Here is an 18,652-nt window from a genome sequence, read left to right as displayed (position 1 = left end):
TGGGAAAATAGCCATTTTTTTTTATTGTTAATTCCCATTTGAGATTGTTTCTTAGTTTTAAAATATGGAAGATATCCATCTTGAATGCGTGTCTGGTAATCAGTGTTAAAGAATCTTTTATATAAGAGATAGAAATAAAATTTTCGTACTGTTCTGTTATCGAGACCGGATTCAGAAATGTATGAACGTATGTGTATGTATGTATGTGAATATATGTGTATACACACATCCGTGCTTACATATATACATCCATACATGCATTTCTGGATCAATCAGTACCGAAATTTTTGCCACAATATTATTTTTTCATTTGGCTGCTTCCCGAAATGTAAAATGCCATAATGATAGCAATACATCATCCAATTTCTGCAGCAATATTTATCAAATAATTTAGTTATTGTGAAATGTTTCAAATTGCTTACTTTACCACAGAAGCATCGGTCCCAGTCTCTTCGGTCGATGTAGGAATGTACAGTGTACAATTGTTTCAGAATAAAGCTTTCTGATTTTAGGGATAGCAGAAGAGTACCGAAATCTTTGCCACAATATATTTTTATTTGGCTGTTTCTTTAAATAAAAAAACGAAAAATGCCATTATGGTAAAAGTACAGCATCCAATTTCTGTAGCAATATTTTCAATTAATTTACGTACTGTAAAATGTTTCAAATTGCTTGCTTTACCACAGAAGCATTGGTTCGAGTCTCTGCGGTCGATATATAGGAGAGTGTTTAGTGTGAAGTTCGTATAGATGCAGCTTTCTGATTTTAGGGCTGAAGAAACTACTGGAAAATAGTTACTGGAAAAAACACCCGTTGTCTCTGTATTTCATTGCTTTTGCCATCTGTTGTCGGCATTTATTTTAAATTTATTCTTCAGTATTGATTGCAGGTTAGGAATATATGCCGTAACCGGGAATATGTATGTTGCTGCTACCTTTGTCAATATGTCTGCCTTTTCATTTCCCTAAAACCTTGTGTGGGCTTTGATCCATCGCTAGGAGATGAGACCACTGCTACTGAGAAGTTCCCTATCAGTTCGCTTTTAGAGGCGCCACCACTAATAGCTTAAATACTAGACATGGCTGTCTGTGCTTATGACAGTTCTAAGGTTTTCACCAAGAGTCCACTTTATTACTTTGAGAACTGCAAATGATTTTGCTTGAAAGACAGGTGACAAAGAGAGTGGATCCGGACACCCGGACGGCTTACTAGGACTATTCAGGTATCGTCCGGAATCCGCACTGTGCAACGCGATAATTCTTTGGTGCCCCAGAAACCCGGCGTCAGGAGCTTAATAGAAACTTTTGTTGGTGCTATCTATTGGTATTTGGGCATTTTAAACTGATGCTTGAAAGACAGAATTAAGATTTCTCAGTCTAGTTGTCCATTGAATAATATAGTTGTTCCACATTTGCTAAAACACTAGTATACGGTATGGCCTTGGCGCGATTTTGAAAATTGTCCCCAACACCAAAATGACTCGTTTACTGCTCAACACGATGTCGTGAAAAGTCGCCAAATCCCGTGTGCACCGTGTACCAGGATTCAACCCCCCATTTTTGTGCAGAAGGTTTTGGCTGTACCGTTCTCAGCCTTTGAGCCGTCGGCATAAAGTTCAGCTGTCCTGCTGTATCACTGATAAATGTTTCATAGTTATGACGTGCAGGATGGGTTTTTGTCGATGGTATTGTCTTCTCGTAGTTCGGTTTTAAAGCATTATTGGTTAACCTTTAAATTATGGTAACTTGGCGATTTTTTGGCGACCAATCCTGCTAGTTTTATTTTTTTTTGGACGCCATTTTGTTTTCACGAAGTAAAGGCTTTTTTTTCACTCAACATTTTTTTACAACAATCTGCGGTTAATCTTCGGATTATGGTAACTTGGCGATTTTTTGGCGAAAATTTGGTGACTAACCCTGCTACAGCAACCAGCTAGTTTTTTTTTTTTTTTTTTTTTTGGACACCATTTTGTTTTTACGAAGTAAAGGCATGTTTTTTTTCCTCAACATTTTTTTCCAACAACCTGCTAGCCGAATTACGCTTATGCTAGAACTTTTATGGAACAAAAGTGCTTAATCATGATGAAGATTAGGTGTGAAATTGGGAGAAAGTGCAGAATCGCCCACTGCTTGCCGCGTTTTTAAGAATTGCACATACACGGTATCCATGTACACATCGACCTATTTTCACTTAAAAAGAATCCCATAATTGCACAAAAATGGCATTGCGCACACTCTTGACTTTATCCATGTACACTGCTAAAGTCCTAGCTAGTAACTTTTATCGCCTTACCAGAATGTCGCCAAACTACCTGTTACCATATTCCAAAGATTAGCCCAATCTGCTAGCCGTACTACGCTTATGTTAGAACTTTTATGGAACAAAAGTGCTTAATCATGACGAAGATTAGGTGCGAAATTGGGAATAAGTGCAGAATCGCCCACTGCTTGCCGCGTTTTTAAGAATTGCACATACACGGTATCCATGTACACGTCGACCTATTTTCACTTGAAAAAGCATCCCAGAATTGCATAAAAATGGCATTGCGCACACTCTTGACTTTATCCATGTACACTGATAAAGTCCTAGCCAGTAACCTTTATCGCCTTACCAAAATGTCGCCAAACTACCAGTATTCCAAAGATTAGCCGCATTATTTTGTAAATAGTATGTAAATATATCTGTGAATTATTTATTATTTTGATACTTCCATATGTTCTGTTAAAGGCTCCTATAATATTTGGTACAGTTTGTGTTTCTACGAAATTTATGTAACTAACCCTATAATTTATGCACGGCAACTCTTAAGCTTTAACTACTTGTAGCAAGACAAGATTTCAATGTGTTTCCTTGAATGGCTTTATATGTCGTCGACTCAGCAACATTTGTTTAAATTGTGTTACCTGTCCAGCCTTTTCAAGCTTTGACTGTGGTGCACAGAAAGTAGATTTTTCGGCTGATCTTTGGAATATGGTAACTGCTAGTTTGGCGACATTTTGGAGGCGATAAAGGTTACTACCTAGGACTTTGGTAATAATGTGAGTAGTACTCAGTCAAAGAATATTCATTGACTCAGTTCTGATTAGCATTATTTTGTGTGAGGGAAATGAGAGATCATGAGATATGTCATGTGATATTAATGGACGAATTACAGTTCTTTAATCGGAAAAGGGGGGGGGAATTTGGAAAAATATCTGTGGCAGTATATTATTTTGTATTAAGCTTCATTGTGTGTTGTGTGAAGTAATGTTGAATAATTTTCGGATTGTATGGAGCTGTCTAATATTATTTTAAAGATCCGGAAACAGGTGCACATACCAATACAATAGAGTGCACGTGGAGTGCTATAAAAAGCGACATTCCGTGGCATTGTGATAAAGAGAATTTTGCTTTTTATTTAGCGGAGGAAGTGTGGAGGAAAAATTCGCAGAAAAAATCGTTCAATAATTTTATTGAATCCATAATAAAAGTGTATCCACCATGTAAGCAAGATTCTGAAGAAGATTAGGTAAGTTAGTATTTTTAATTATTTGAGGATATTATTTTTATGCATTGTTCTAAATGTAAGGTGGAAGTAAAGTAATTTGGTATTATTGGAAAATTGTTATTACCAATGATTTAGATTAAAGTAATTAGTATTGTAAGCTAATTTTTATTAATTTAATGTATGTGCTTATTTATATTTTAAGTAGTGTTTTTGAATTTAATTATATTTTAATTAAATGATAGTTATTTTGTGAATTATATGTTTGTAGAATTTGGTATACGTTAGAGTGGAAGTAAACGTGCATGGAAATAATTTAAATATTTGACACTAAGTATTTGTAACCATTTATAATGTTTGCGGTATGAATTAGTTGGTGACGTTTGTAATATAATAGATAATGTAGAGGTAAAAGTTTTTGGATATTTTATTTATTTTATACGTGGAAATGTTCATATTTGGAAAGGGTATATACTTTTTCGCGATCAGGTAATTTCATATATGTTCTTTTTACCGGGTTTAAAGATTCAGAAAATTGTCATGCATTTTCGTGAAATTTTTCTAATTTATGAGAAAAAAGCAGTGTACATGGATATAGTGAAGAGTGTGCGCAATGCCATTTTTGTGCAATTCTGGGATGTTTTTTTAAGTAAAAATAAGTCGACGTGTACATGGTTTAGTGATATTTTAATTAAATGATAGTTATTTTGTGAATTTTATGTTTGTAGGAATTTGGTATACGTTTAAGTTGAAGTAAACGTGCATGGAAATAATTTAAATATTTGACACTAAGTATTTGTGATGTTTGCGGTATGAATTCGTTGGTGACGTTTATTATATAATAGATAATTTAGAGGTAAAAGTTTTGGGATATTTTATTTATTTTATACGTGGAAATGTTCATATTTGGAAAGGGTATATACTTTTTCGCGATCAGGTAATTTCATATATGTTCTTTTTACCGGGTTTAAAGATTCAGAAAATTGTCATGTATTTTCGTGAAATTTTTCTAATTTATGAGAAAAAAGCAGTGTACATGGATATAGTGAAGAGTGTGCGAAATGCCATTTTTGTGCAATTCTGGGATTTTTTTTAAGGAAAAATAAGTCGACGTGTACATGGTTTATGTGTATGTGTTATTCTGAAAAACGCGCAAGGAGTTTGCTATTGTGCACTTTTTCCCAATTTTGCAGTGAATATTTGTCATGATTAAGCAGTTTTGTTAGATAAAATTTCTAGCATAAGTGTAATTCGGCTAGTAGATTGTTGGAAAAAGTGTTGGGTAAATAAAAAGAAAAGAAACATGTCTACTTCGTGAAGACAAAATGGCGGCGGAAAGAAAAAATAGAGGGTTGCTGTAGCTGAGTTGGTCGCCAAATTTTCGCGAAAAATCGTCAAGTTACCATAATCCAAAGATGAACCGATTTTTCCTCCAGAGGACACGCAATAACAGCTTAAGCATAATAGCAGGCTCGCTGATGTCCTCACAGGGGATGTAGAGGTGCGAAGCTGCTGTGAAAGAGGTTTGAGAGTGAATATAGAGAAAATTTTGGAAACCTAATCCGCGTAAGTGATTTTTACAAGAATTGCTCTTTACAGAAACTAAAGCCCACTCATTCTCTTTATTTCTATAATTAATAATAAAAGAACAAGAATTATGTCTTGAATAACTCATTCTACACTGGTATTTAAAAAGATTTGCATTAAAATTTAGTCCTCGAAACCAAATTTGGTCCTGAATCTGATACCAAATTTAGTCCTTGTACTTCTCTAAGAATTTCAGATGAAACTCAAGAAGGCGTTCTATGACTATTTTTAGTTTGTCCATCTGCGGCAGGATTGTTAATCTAGATAAAAGAAAAAATAGACATATAAATTCCTCTCTTCTCCCTCGGCATAATTTTCATCACTTACTAAATTAGAAAAAATAACTGCTAAAGAAATGGTTTAATATTTTGTAGTTTGAATAAATGTGTTTACCGAAAATGATGTGTTCCTGGTCTTTGGCCGAAAAGGTGTCCTGGTAATACACATACCCCAGCAGTTTCGACTAATTCCATTGAGTAAAATTCATCAGGGTTTTGTCTCCGTCTCTGTGTTATGAAAAAGAGAATTAATACAGTTCAGAAAATTTTGAATGTCCAAATTTATGCAAGTTTAGAAAAATATAAAGTAATATATAGTAGCTAAATTCCTGTGGATGAAATAAAGGTACAAAACGTTTTTGTTACCAAAGGCAAACTTTTTTCACAGGTTTGCTCTTCAGAATATTTCTCTTCGATAATTTTGTGTCGAGAAAAATACTCGCATCAAATTTCGTCTTGCGAACATTCCAGTCTGTCTTTTGAATCAAAATCTTTATAATCAATTTATAAAGTCTTAATCAAATTGAGTTTACATGAACAAATTCTTCACGCTTTAGTTATGTTAATATTTTTAAGGTGAAAGCAATATTTTTATTATTTAATTTAATATTAAAGTAACATAAATAGGTACTTGCGGAAGGCGGCAATCGCGCCAAAAAAAAAAAAAAAAAAAAAAAAAAAAAACATCATGTACTAAATACAAGGAAAAAACGCTCTATTCTTATATTTCTTTCAAATGTATTTATTATACTATCATTTATTTAAATTTATTTTTTCATTAAAATTTTCCATTATTTTTTATTAAGGAGATATATTGTAAAAGCAATTATTTTCGCTAGGTTTTTATTACCTAGGTTATTTCGCTAGGTTTATTTATTAATATTATTTTGTTAGGTTTAGCAATTAGTATTTTCGCATTTTTTTTTTTTTTTTTTTTTTCGAAAATGCGTAATACAGGGGAAAAAAAGAAGTCTTTTACTTAAGTATAATAAATAACACGTGTAATCAAAGTTACATCAAACCTAGTGTATTTGAAGAAGACTTTTCCATTTTTGGCGAAAAATCGCTAGTTTGGCGTTTTTTCTTTAATAGGCTAAAATCGTCGCCGGGATTTTCCGTAAGTACCCGTTAATACTTTTTAAGGTGAAAGTTTTTTATGCTTACAGTCTAAGCACTAAAAATTTAAAAGATTGCTGAAGATAAAAATTTATTGAGAAACTGAATTAGGAATTTTAATCGTAATTCATTGTCTTTGTTTGCAGGTATGAATACGTACAGTGTATTTGGATACTGTTTGAAATTATAAGAACTGGAGATTCGAATTTAATAGACTTTACCTTAAATTAATAGACAAGAGTATTTTTTGGCTCAACAGCGGCCGAGCAAAATATATTTTTTTTAATATTTCTATTGAGAGACTGAAAAATAATAATTGTAAAATGTCGTGGTGGTACTAAAGATTTTCAGTTTTTGTTTAGAAGGTACGCGTTAGCCAAATGGTTGAGGACCGCTGATCCAGAAGAGAGTGCGTCCAAGCAAATTCATTCAATTCATTCAAAATGGGGCCCACCAGCGGCCGAGCGGTAAAGTCGCTGAACACTGCTAGTTCGGTCCGAGGTTCGAATCCCGCGAACGGGCTAGCTGCTTGGGGTTTTCGCAGTTTTCCCATGCGTAACGTGTATACGAGCCAGTTTCCCTTAGAATGTCTTCCACGAAGGCATCTCTCCTCTTAGACATTGCCGTAATCAGAAACACCCAAGAATATATTTAACTGAGAAATCTGATTTCTGAAATGTAAGGAAAATTACGGACGATGAAGCAATGGGGAAAAGTCCTCGTTTCAACTGAATGCGAATTCAGAAATGTTTGCTGAAATAAACTGGGGAAAGAATACCAAAGTCTTAATCATGTATTATGGGATTATTGGGAGGAGGGTACGGTTTAATATAAGACGAAAAAACAAAACAAAATGTATCCAAAAAAATTTAGCCAGTTTGAAAATTAATAGCATTTTTATTGGTTTGGTTTATTGAGATTACGGCAAAGCACACTAGGGAATGTGCTTTGCCGTAATCTAAAGTGCCTAAAGGAAAGGATACCTTCGTGGAGGATTTTCTGAGGGATAATGGCTCGTATGCACGTTACACATGGGAAAACCACGAAAACGCACATGTAGCCAGCCCATGTCGCCTGTAATCGAATTCAGGGTGGAACTACCAAGTGTTCAGAGACTTTATAGTTCTCTAGTGGACCAGCAGCATTTTTATTATTAAGAGCTCCAAAATATGGCGAAACAAAATTTACTTTAAAAGGGCTTTCAAGACAAAGAACTCGCATTTACAAGTTACCTAAGGAGATGGTTTCTTTCGGCAGGCCATTCGTCATGATTTGAATCCACTTCGAAATGCCTGTATTCGGTGGTTTTAGCGTTCGGTTGTAAATAGTCTTACAGTTGTAAAAACTTGCGAAGTCGATGTACTTCGCTAATTGCGATTGGTGTAAATAGATAGTTGCTTTGGTAATTATTTACTGCATCTTGTTTGTATTACGCATTCAGTCCGAAAATTGCACTTTTATTATCATAGAAAATGAGAACTGTCCGTATCGCAATAAAACATTTCTTATATCTAATTTTTAAGAGATTCAATTTCACATTATGTTTAACTTTATATTTTAAAGCAACGTGCGCTGACTACCAAAGTATATCCCTCACTTATCTCTTTATTCATTACTAGCGAAAGTTCATGAGGAAAACCACTTCGGTTAAGTTAGATTGAGAGTAATGCATCTTAACAACAGAGAGGACGATACCGCTGTAATCCTTCTCTAATAACGTTGCAAACAAAGCGATTCATAGTCATACAGTTTTCACTGTGATGCGATATGGAACCCATAGAAAAAATTTTCATAGAAAAATAAACTAATTCTCTCTCATTATATCAGCAACAATGGCAAGCACTTTTTAATGATTTTCGTCCTTCTACAAATCGTTTCGTCTTTCTACAAATCGTCGTAGAAGCTCAAGTTCCAACCAATCTTTCACCTATATTCAATTTTAGTCGATTAAATGTGGCAAAAAATGGATCATAATTGATCAGAAATCAATAAAGCGAAAAAACACATAAATATTGTTCTTTTTATATACAGATTTTGTAAAATTTACAAATTTTTGATTAAAAAAACTCTACGATTTGAAAAGCGACCAGTAGCGACACTTTTCAAAATAAAGCATTTTTAATCGCCAATGCGAGAGACTGCAGTAACTCGGAAAAAATAAGGGCGAAAATTAGTGTTTTCAGATTTTTTAATTAATATTTCGGCTAATTAAAGTCGTACGAAGATGGGAACAGTCAAAATGGCTTCCCACGAATTTTTGGAATTGGGAATAATGTACTTAATGTTTGGCAATGCTATTTTTATTTCATAGTAAAACTTAGAAATTTTTTAGTAACAAACTCTACAATTTGAAAGCGAGCAGTGACAACACTTCCCGAAATAATGCTGATTTTTATCTCCAGCGTGCGAGACTGTTACCACTCGGAAAAATGACGGCGAAAATTATCGTTTAGATAATTATAGCATAAATCGCGAACAAACACACCAAACAGGCATTCTTCTTTGTACATATATATCTAGATTTTATACTTCTGTTGCAAGACTCGGTCACCTAGACAGCTTTCAAAATTCTAAATACTCAGTTTTTGAAAATTTTGGATATTGCCAAATGACGCTGTATCGCCGAATCTCGTTATTAAAAAATATTTTAACTGTTTTCCTATAATATTATCAGTTAAATCATTAAAAAAAAATTGTATATTTTTGGAGGAGTAGATTCGTATACTATGACGTTTTCGAAAAATTGAAAGTTCAAGGGTGGGAGAAATTCATCGCTAGGTTCGTCGCGTTCCTTCTATCGTTTGCTGCTCTGGCAACCATTCTCCTTTCCCTTGAATGTGTCTGCTTACTTTTCTTTCAACAATTGTGGTCGACAAATCAATGGTGTTACTAATAATTCAACAACGAGCACCATATCACAATGATGCGATCAAGAATGGATGCACTGACTGCACTAATTAAGCTGTATACATCTATGTCAACCAGAAAATAAATGCTGACTATCGACCACTACTTCTTTATGAATTTACACATGAACATCGTCTAAAATGTTACACTTAAACATCTATAATTATTACATACACATATACGTACACACATATGCACAGATACATATACATACATGAACATATGCGTGCATATACATACAAACATACATATACGTGCGTGCATATACGTATATATACATACGTGCAGATAAAATATATAAAATAGAAAATTTCAGTTCATTATGCATTTTCAGTTCATTACGCATATACATGCATAAAAATAGAAAATTTCAGTTCATTATGCCTTTTCAGTTTATCATGCATTCAGTTCAATACGCATATACATACACTAGAAACCCCGGCGGTCATACGAAATGAACGCTGTTCTAGATATTATAAATTGTAATTAAAATTATTTGTGCAAAGGTGTCTGCTAATTCAAGCTGAATTACCCAGGGCAAGTGGCGAGGACGCCTCTTTGCTTACTGCCCCACGGGGTTTCCCTCTTCTACTTGCTTAATTGCTTAAAGTAGAGTGCAATGAAGGAAACCACTGGCGGTATATTTCTTAAGAGCCAGCGCTAGCTCAATAAATAAAGGTGATTTAAATAATAAAATGTTAATTCGCATGTCAAAGGTCTCTTTGTGCACAACAGTTCTTGTGTAGATCTTTCCATCATTTTTAAGCTCGCCTTGCAGAGGACCATCCATTATTTTTAATTTTACGTCCGTTCTTTCACGAACTCTTGAACAGGCAACATAAAGTTGGCCGTGTCCAAATACAGACTCAGGTAAAAAAATGCCAACAAGCTTAAGGGGACTCATACACCTTAAAACCCATAAGATGTTCGAATAAGTGACTGTTGCAAAAATTGGGATAACTTATTTATTTTAAAAGCAATTACTACCAACTTTTAACAGCTTACTACATAATATAGTTGCTTTCTGAAATAGTGATCAGAAAGTTTGTGTTGCCACAAATATTTTTATAATTTAATCCGCTTTGTGACAACATTTTTCGTCATGTTTCCAACTTGCGCGCACAGTTTAAAACATTCTGTTTCATAATTTAATTCCATATTTAATATATAGCTTTTATAACATTTGGAAACTACTGTGAACCTAAAATTCTAAAAATTTCATGTTAAATTTTTATTTTATTTTGAGTTAAGTTTATAAAATGTATTTTATTAACAAAATTTTTAATGTTTTCGTCCATAAAATTTTTCAATATTAAAATATTCATCAGATTGTTGGTTCAGTTAGAAAGTAGTGCTCATATAAAGAATTCCATCAAATTTCAAGTATGTACCATTAGCCATTTTTAAAATATCATGCGCGCAAGGTGGAAACATGGCGAAATATTTTATCACAAAGAGGATCAAATTACAAAAATATTTGTGGCAACACAAGCTTTCTAGTTACTATTTTCCAAAGCAGCTGTATTATGTAGTCAGCTGTAAAAAGTTGGAAGTAATTGCTTTTAAAATAAATAAAATATCCCAATTCTGGCAACAGTCGCATATTCGAAGATCATAAGGTGTTTAAGGTGTATGAGTCCCCTTAAGCGTTTGGCCCTGAGACTTATGGATGGTCATAGTAAAGGCAAGTTTTATAGGAAATTGTCTACGTCTCATTTGAAACGGCAAACCTGTACCGTGGCAACTTCGCTCTATTGGCTAGTACAGTTACGCAAGCAACCAATGAACTATCGGCGACAAACAGACACTGAAGCCGCTTATATATATGGCGGGGAAGAAACATCATCTCCTCCGAAACGGCTGGCTCCCGGGCTTAGTGAAGCACACCGTTGGATTCTGCAGGTCCGTGGCACGCCATTTTGACCCTTCGCGTCTTCGTGGGAATTTAATTAGCCGAGATATTAATTAAAAACTAATTTTCCCCTACGTTTTCCCTACATTTTGCACTTTCTTTCTTATGTTTTTCCCTATTGGAGGGATTTGGCTACGTGCCAAATTATTTTTTCTCGAATATCTACGGAACGGCGCGGAGCTGAAATTCGAGACGCGTATCCTCGGATTCCAAAAAATTCTCCGAATCCATCGATACCGTTCTCATCTTCGTACGACTTTAATCGGCCGAGATAGTAATTAAAAACTGCGAAAACGTTAATTTAAACGCTCATTTTTCCTAGTGGCAACAATAATCTATCGGCGACACACACTTTAGCCGCTTGTATATATATAAAGATAAACATACGTGTATATATATACATGCAAATGGAAAATTTTTATTCATCGTGCATTCAGTTCATTACGCATATACGTACATAAATATACGTGCAAATAGAAAATACAAACAAATAGAAAATTTCAGTTCATCATGCATTCAGTTAATACGCGCATATACGTACACCGCGGAAAAAAAATTTGGACAGTTCTATGTCTCCCATTATCTTCCCCCTCTCATTTTTTATGATTTATTTTTAAAATTTATATTTTTAAATAATTTTAGAAAATTTTCAAAAATATTGAATTATAACCTATAAAATTTTTACCATCATCCTAAAGAAGATGTATTTCTAAGCATACCTGCAAAAAATTAGAGTTTTATATTTAAAATTTCCGAAGGTATACGTGAATTTATTTGAAGTTTGTCATTATAATGACATCAAATGCATTTTAGGCTTTTTGTTAAAGTTATTTGAAGGTTGGAACAAAGTAACTTTTTTTTCGCTCATCCACAATGTAAAAAGGTAGGAACGATGTGACTTTTTTTCTGCTCCTGCACAATGGAAGGGAAAGAAAAATAGGTTGCTATATATTAAGAAGTTCGCAAAGTGAATTACTCTTGGCGTGAACTGAAAAAAAGTGGCCCAGTTAAATTGTTGAATTTCTCCATAAATTTTGCACCAAAATTAATATTTAGTCATAATTTGAGTCGTAGAATCGAAAAATAAAAAAATAAATAAATAAATAAATAAAATAAAATAAATAAATAAATTAAAAAAAAATCTTATTTCAGAAAAAGTCCCATTTTGTGTTAAAATAATATAAATCTAATGTTAAAATAATATAAATAAGTCGCGCTTTCCAGACAGAAAACGCAATTTGAGTTTTGCCGATCGGCCGAGTAGAACGGAAGATATAGAACTGTTCCCTCCTTTTTTGCGCGGTGTACTTTAATGTGTTTATTGTTAAATTTCCATAAATTAGTTTCTAGTAAAAGTTATTTAGGTTTTTAATGGTAAGAGTTACTTTTGTCTCTTCTATCTGCTTATGTATGTCACCAGTCAAATAAGGCTGCTGAACACTGGTCAGACCCAGGTCTAAATCCTGGCGAACGGCTAATGATTTACATATTTTCGTGATTTTTTCCTATGGCGTGTCGTGAATATTATCTGTTTTCCTTTTGAAATTCCTACGAAGCTATCCCACGCGTTAGGCCTAGTGGGCATTGCTTACTTGAATGCTTTTTAAAACTTCCCAATTCTCAGGTAATGAGAACTTCAGTGATTTAATAATCGAGGAACATAACTTACCTGAGCTTCTTTTAAAGCTTTCTTTGAAAGTTCAATCTTCGGAAATACGAACATAGCTCCAACTACTTTACTACAGGATAAACCTTCGACACTATTAAGCTTTTCATAGCAGTATTGTGCCTTTTCCTTAAGAGCTTGTAGAATGCTAGATTTTTCCTAAAACACATTAAGATATCAGTAAATTTGTTGCAATAAGTAGGTCAGAAGACTATTTAAAATATCTTATTGACCTTTGTTTGTACATTGAAATTGCTGCTATTATTATTATTATTATTATTATTAGCCGCTACGCGAACAACCTTCGTTTGGCTTTTAAATGTACATTAAATTTAAAAACTGCACAGAATTTTACTCTGCAGAACAACGTTATTAAAAAAACAGCAATTTCAATAAAAATTTATTATATATATATATATATATATATATATATATATATATATATATATATATATATATAATACATTTTAACTAGCTAATGTTAGTTGAATTATAAATTAAATTGTTTTATTCTCCGCGCGGTGCAGCGCGTGACGAATGTTAAAGGAAAGCTAAGCCGGAAAATTAAAAATACAAGAACACGTGCATTTAACATTTAATAAATAAATATCTCTTTTTAATTTCGAGAAAGTTCCAGAAAATTCTCGCGCGCGATTTAAAATCTTATAAAAAGAGGAAAACCTCTCAATTCGATGAATTAGATAGTCTGTTGTTTTAAGAGTTTGCTTAGAAAACTGCTCTTGTTGACTGTAGCGAATTCGCGGATTAGCTTTCTTTAGCTGTTTTGAATTAAGTTCTCTGGAACGTTTCTGTAGTTAAAAAGATAACTATTGTGAAATATTGTAATATTGCCCGAATATGAGGAAATTTAAGCATATTCGTTGTGATAATAATAAATTTTGTTCATTTTTCATCGGACTTGTGCATTCATTTCGTGACGAATCTGTACGCACGCAACAATTTTTGGTGTCAGAAGTGGGATTTCAATGGCAGTAACAAGAGCGATGGAAAAACAGTTAAGGCAGTTTATATCAGCCTTTGCCTCTTTTAAAGAAGAAATTAAAGAGAAGATGAAATCTGGTCAGAAAAAGATGGAAGCTGGCCAAGCTGCCTTTAAACAAGAAATGAAAGAAAAGATAGATGCTAGTCAGGAAAAGATGGGAGATTCCGTTAAAGGAGAGATGAGATCTGTCAAAAAGGCAATGAAAGCGGTACAGAAATGTGTTAAAGACGAGATGAAAGCAGGTCAAGAAGAAATGAAAAGAGAAATTACCTGCGTAATAGAAAACAAATTCGAGGCTATAGAAGGTAGGATAGACTCGGTCGAAAGTAAACACATTGAAAAAAGAGTTTCTGCTGTGGAGGAACGAATTGACGGAAGCGTTTATGCCGTCCAACACCAAATCGAACAACAAATTGATGACAGGGTTTCTGCAGTTGCCAAAGTAGTGGATACTTTATCAGGTTCTGTGTTCCTTCTTACTTGCTTTGGGAACATTAACTGTCTTGACTCAGAACAGGGAGCTTACTAAAGCTATGTTCAATAAATTTGGGAAGTAGACAATACACACAGGAAAGGTATACGAAACCCTTTATTTTTCTCTCTTTACAATGATTTCTGGAACTTCGGAATACAGAGACCAACCACTTGTGGTCTGAACGTAAGAATATAAAAAGTATTAAATAAAAATCTAACTAAACTAACTTTGGATTAATAAACAAGTGCCTAACTCCAAGATTGGCCGTATATTAACAAAAAGCCGTATGTAGTGCAGAGAACTGCTAACACTACGATACGTTTAAAATTATCAATAGGACTAAACCTCTGGCCTTGAAGGCAACCAGCAACCGAGTAAAACTACTATGGCAAGCGGCCTGCTTCTAATAGCTCCTTCCTCTCTATTGCTTGTCAAAAAGCCACAACTTAAGTACTTGGCGTTAGCAAGACAAATTTGCATAAATAAGTTAAAACTTTTAATTCTGGCCGGAAGTAGAAAATAAGAAGTGATAGTAAAAATTTAAAATAAAATAAACTTTAGTAAAACTTAGGATCCTTACATACTTCCCGCCAGAGTTAATTAGTTTGAAACTGAGGTATAAACGACCTTGTTGGAAACTTTTAGCTCTAGAATCTAACGCGAGGCCAATCTTTTACAAACATTTCTCACTATAAACTAGAAATTTAAAAAAAAATCGTTTTTACATTATTAACTCCATGGACAATTACTTTTCATCTGTACTTGCATCTATAAACGGGGTTTCTTAGTTGAAATCTGGTTACTTCCAGAGATCTGGAAGGAAAACTAGTTTAATGAAATGTTACACAATTAAATGGCAAGTAACATGAATACTTATATTTCTCTTAACATTCTTATTTCATTCATGACGTTATTTAATTATCTCCCCGTGTTCTTTGACATGTGTTGTAAAGAAAAACACAAAACACGAACGTGTCTATGTACAAATGTTCAACACTACCGCCTGCAATCAAAACACTAACGTGTTAAAATTCAACATAACAAGACCTCAGAACACACCTTATATTCATCTCTAAACCCTGAGGTACTATTCTGAAAAGTGGCTAACTCTGAAGTGTAGCGTCTGAGAGCCTAACTACATTCATTCAACCTTTAACACATATTCACAATAATTTGCTCTTTTTACAGTCACACGAATAGGTTAACATTTTTGGCATTACTTTCACTTTTAACATATCACAGTATTTCTTAACTTTTAAAATAACATTTCACATTGTATATAAGGACATATTAACATGCCGTTAATTTTACGCATTTTAAAACATACATTAGTAGTACATTGTTAACTTCAATTCTTTTCCAAGCAAGTGCCAATTCTTCTACATTGAAATACTACATTTCAAAAGTCTTTCAGACTAAAACTTGTTTCTTGCCAGAATCTTTTAAATAAAATTTTATACAATAACTTTTACAATATTCATGCATTTACACATTCCTATTATACATCAACTTTAGTTTTACTCGCGAGTAATTGAAAAACATAATACCAAAATCGGTAACAACACATTTCCCGCCCTTTTGGCGATAAAGGTAGACCTCAGATGAGGTAAAACGTCTTGAATTCTGCCACTTGCAGTAAGAATGAAAGATTAACTTAAGGTTGCAAAGTAACATAAAATTTTACTTATCTTTGTGATATTCGGACATTCTTTTTTCTGTCCAGTCCTGGAAGGTAGCAAAGATTGGCGTTTGGTTTATCCTCCTTCTTGTGCGGGCTCGCCCTTCAGTTCCTTCCTCTATGAGCTTTCTTTTCCTTCCAGTTTGGTCACCCTTGAAGACCTTCTTTTTAGCCTCTGCCTGTGGTCTCGGCCGTTTGATGGCAGCTGGTCTTGGCGGAACCGGGACAACTCTCTCTCGTTCCTGCTTGGATCTCGTTGCTGGCTGTTCAAATTTTTCTTGCTTCTTTTCATCTGCAGCTGGTCTTCCTTTATCCATTCGTCGACATTTGCTGCGTAGACTCCTATCCGATGGGTAGATCTTCTGTTTGGGAGCCGGGTTATAATTGCCGTCATTTCTCCTGGCTGTCTTTGTATTCGTCGTACTTCTCCCTTCTTCATTCTGGGGGTGGTCGTGCTCCTCTCTTTTCTGGTCGGTGGAACGGCTTCTTTTTCTTGTTACCTTCAATTTTCCAACGGGGAAACATTCTTTTCAATTGCTCCTGCCTCCTAATGGCTTGCCCTTGTGATTGCCGTTGTTCCACCTCTGGAGCTTGTGCCTGCAGTGCCTGCCGTGCCGGATCCTGCAAAAGATCTTTAAATATTGGCATTTTATTACGATTATAGAATGGTTTTATCTGGTCAATGTTTGCGGAGCATGTTTCACTATACCTGGCTTTTAACACCACTACAGCCTGAGTTATTTTTTCTATGACATATGGTCCTTCAAATCGTGGAAAAAATTTGGCAGTTTTATCTTCTGGTGCTGAAGAAAGTGAATGCTTAATTTTTAACACTTCATCTCCTACTTTATAAGTTACTCCCCGTCGTTTCATATCATAATAAAGTTTCTCTTTTCTCTGTGCTACTTCAGTGTTCTTTTTTGCTTCTTTAATTAATTTTTCTATATCGCCCATTTTAAATTCTGGGGCTCTTTGTTGAACATAAAATAATTTATCTAACGGCGTTATAATCTTTCTGCCTAAAAATAACTCAGCAGGACTTTTGCCCGTTGTATCATGTTTTGCGGTCCTAAGGGCGAAAGCAAATTCATTGACATAGTTATCCCAGCTTTTATGAAAATTTTTAACATAACTACGGATAATTTTCACTATATTTCTATTGACCCATTCCGCTATATTTGATTGCGGCTGATACGGGTCCATTTTCAAATGACGTATGCCCAGTTTTTGGCACATGTCTTCAAATATATTACTTACAAATTGAGGACCATTATCCGATATAACTTTTAGGGGCGCCCCGTATTTTAAAATATATTTATTTAAAATAGAATCAGTAACTAATTTCGCGGAGGCTCGTTTTAAGGGAACAATTTCGGTCCACTTACTAAAATGATCAACCATAACAAGGAGATACCGACTTTTATTTAACTGACTTTTTGGGAAAGGGCCCAATAAATCGATGCCAATTATTTCATTTGGAAATTCGGATTTAATGCTATTTAGAAACCCGGCCGGGCGGAAATTAATATTATTAACTGTTTGACATGTTGGGCGGGACTGTACATACGCCCTTGTTAACTTATGCAGCTCAGGAAAATAAACTCCTTCGCTTACGCGTTGGATGGTTTTTCAAATACCAGCATGAGAAGCTAAAGGGGAGTCGTGTAACTCCTCCAGTATATTTAATCTAAGACTAGCTGGCATAACAGGTCGAAATTCGTTTTTGGAGTTCGTAGTTTTTGTATAAAATAATAGACCATCTATTAGTTCGTAATGGGCCGCCCTATTTCTTATCGCCACAATATCTTGGTGGCTAAAATTTTCAGGATCCTTTAAATACTCATAAATATTTCTAAACTCAGCATCCTTACCCAGTTCGGTTATTACAGTTTCTGGGGAATTTATTGTACATGCTGTGAGCATTGCCACCTTTACAGTATTACCTTCTTCATCTATTTTTATTCTGGATAGGGCATCTGCTACGATATTTTCCTTTCCGGGGGTGTGCTTGATTACCAGATTATACTCTTGTAACTTGAGTGCCCATCTTATTAACCGTGGGGATAAGTTTCCCTGAGTACAATCTAGTTACCGCCGCATGATCAGAATACACTGTTATTGGCGCCCTTCCAAAATAGACTCGGAACTTTTGCACTGCTAACAGAACTGCAAGTGCCTCTCTCTCGGTCGCGGAATAATTTCTTTGTGTATGATCTTTTTACGTAACATATCTCTAATGTGCCACTCTATAATTTTTTCTTTATTCTTATCATACCGGTATGGTTTGTGGCGAACTAGCAGTGAATCTCCGGTGTCGATACTATGGTTAGTAACTTGAGTAAATACTGGAATATCACTAAATAACGAAGCAAATTCACTTACCACTTGTCGGATTTTTTTGTTGCTCTTCCTTAGGCAGGTGGTCAAGGTTTAACATTGGTGGTTCTGTTTTCCTTTCTCGAACTGGTTTCATCGTCAGCTTAAGGGACGCTTCGTTAAAATCCAGTGTTGCTTCTGCCTCTGAAAGAAAATCTATTCCTAAGATG

The 18,652-nt window shown here is 34.5% G+C and overlaps 1 protein-coding gene across 2 annotated transcripts in view; it reads right to left on the bottom strand.

The window, feature by feature from the left end:
- Window positions 1-5,082: 5,082 nt before the first annotated feature.
- LOC118203338 (alanine aminotransferase 2-like) overlaps window positions 5,083-18,652 on the bottom strand; it is a 149,620-nt gene continuing 136,050 nt past the window's right edge. For both annotated transcript variants that reach the window (XM_085811172.1, XM_085811173.1), the window contains 3 exons: window positions 12,954-13,109; window positions 5,465-5,577; window positions 5,083-5,331 (listed from right to left, as the gene is read on the bottom strand). In XM_085811172.1, the coding sequence (XP_085667298.1) occupies window positions 5,238-5,331; window positions 5,465-5,577; window positions 12,954-13,109 (363 nt within the window). In that variant the 3' untranslated portion in view covers window positions 5,083-5,237. The remainder of the gene's footprint in view (window positions 5,332-5,464; window positions 5,578-12,953; window positions 13,110-18,652) is intronic.

The sequence above is a fragment of the Stegodyphus dumicola genome, chromosome 2 (genome assembly GCF_044657685.1).
Source record: "Stegodyphus dumicola isolate Sdum_Otavi_A_Nest chromosome 2, ASM4465768v1".
In the NCBI taxonomy this organism is placed as follows: Eukaryota; Metazoa; Arthropoda; class Arachnida; order Araneae; family Eresidae; genus Stegodyphus; species Stegodyphus dumicola.
Note: the sequence above shows the minus strand (reverse complement) of the source record. Positions and strands in the feature narration are given on the sequence as shown.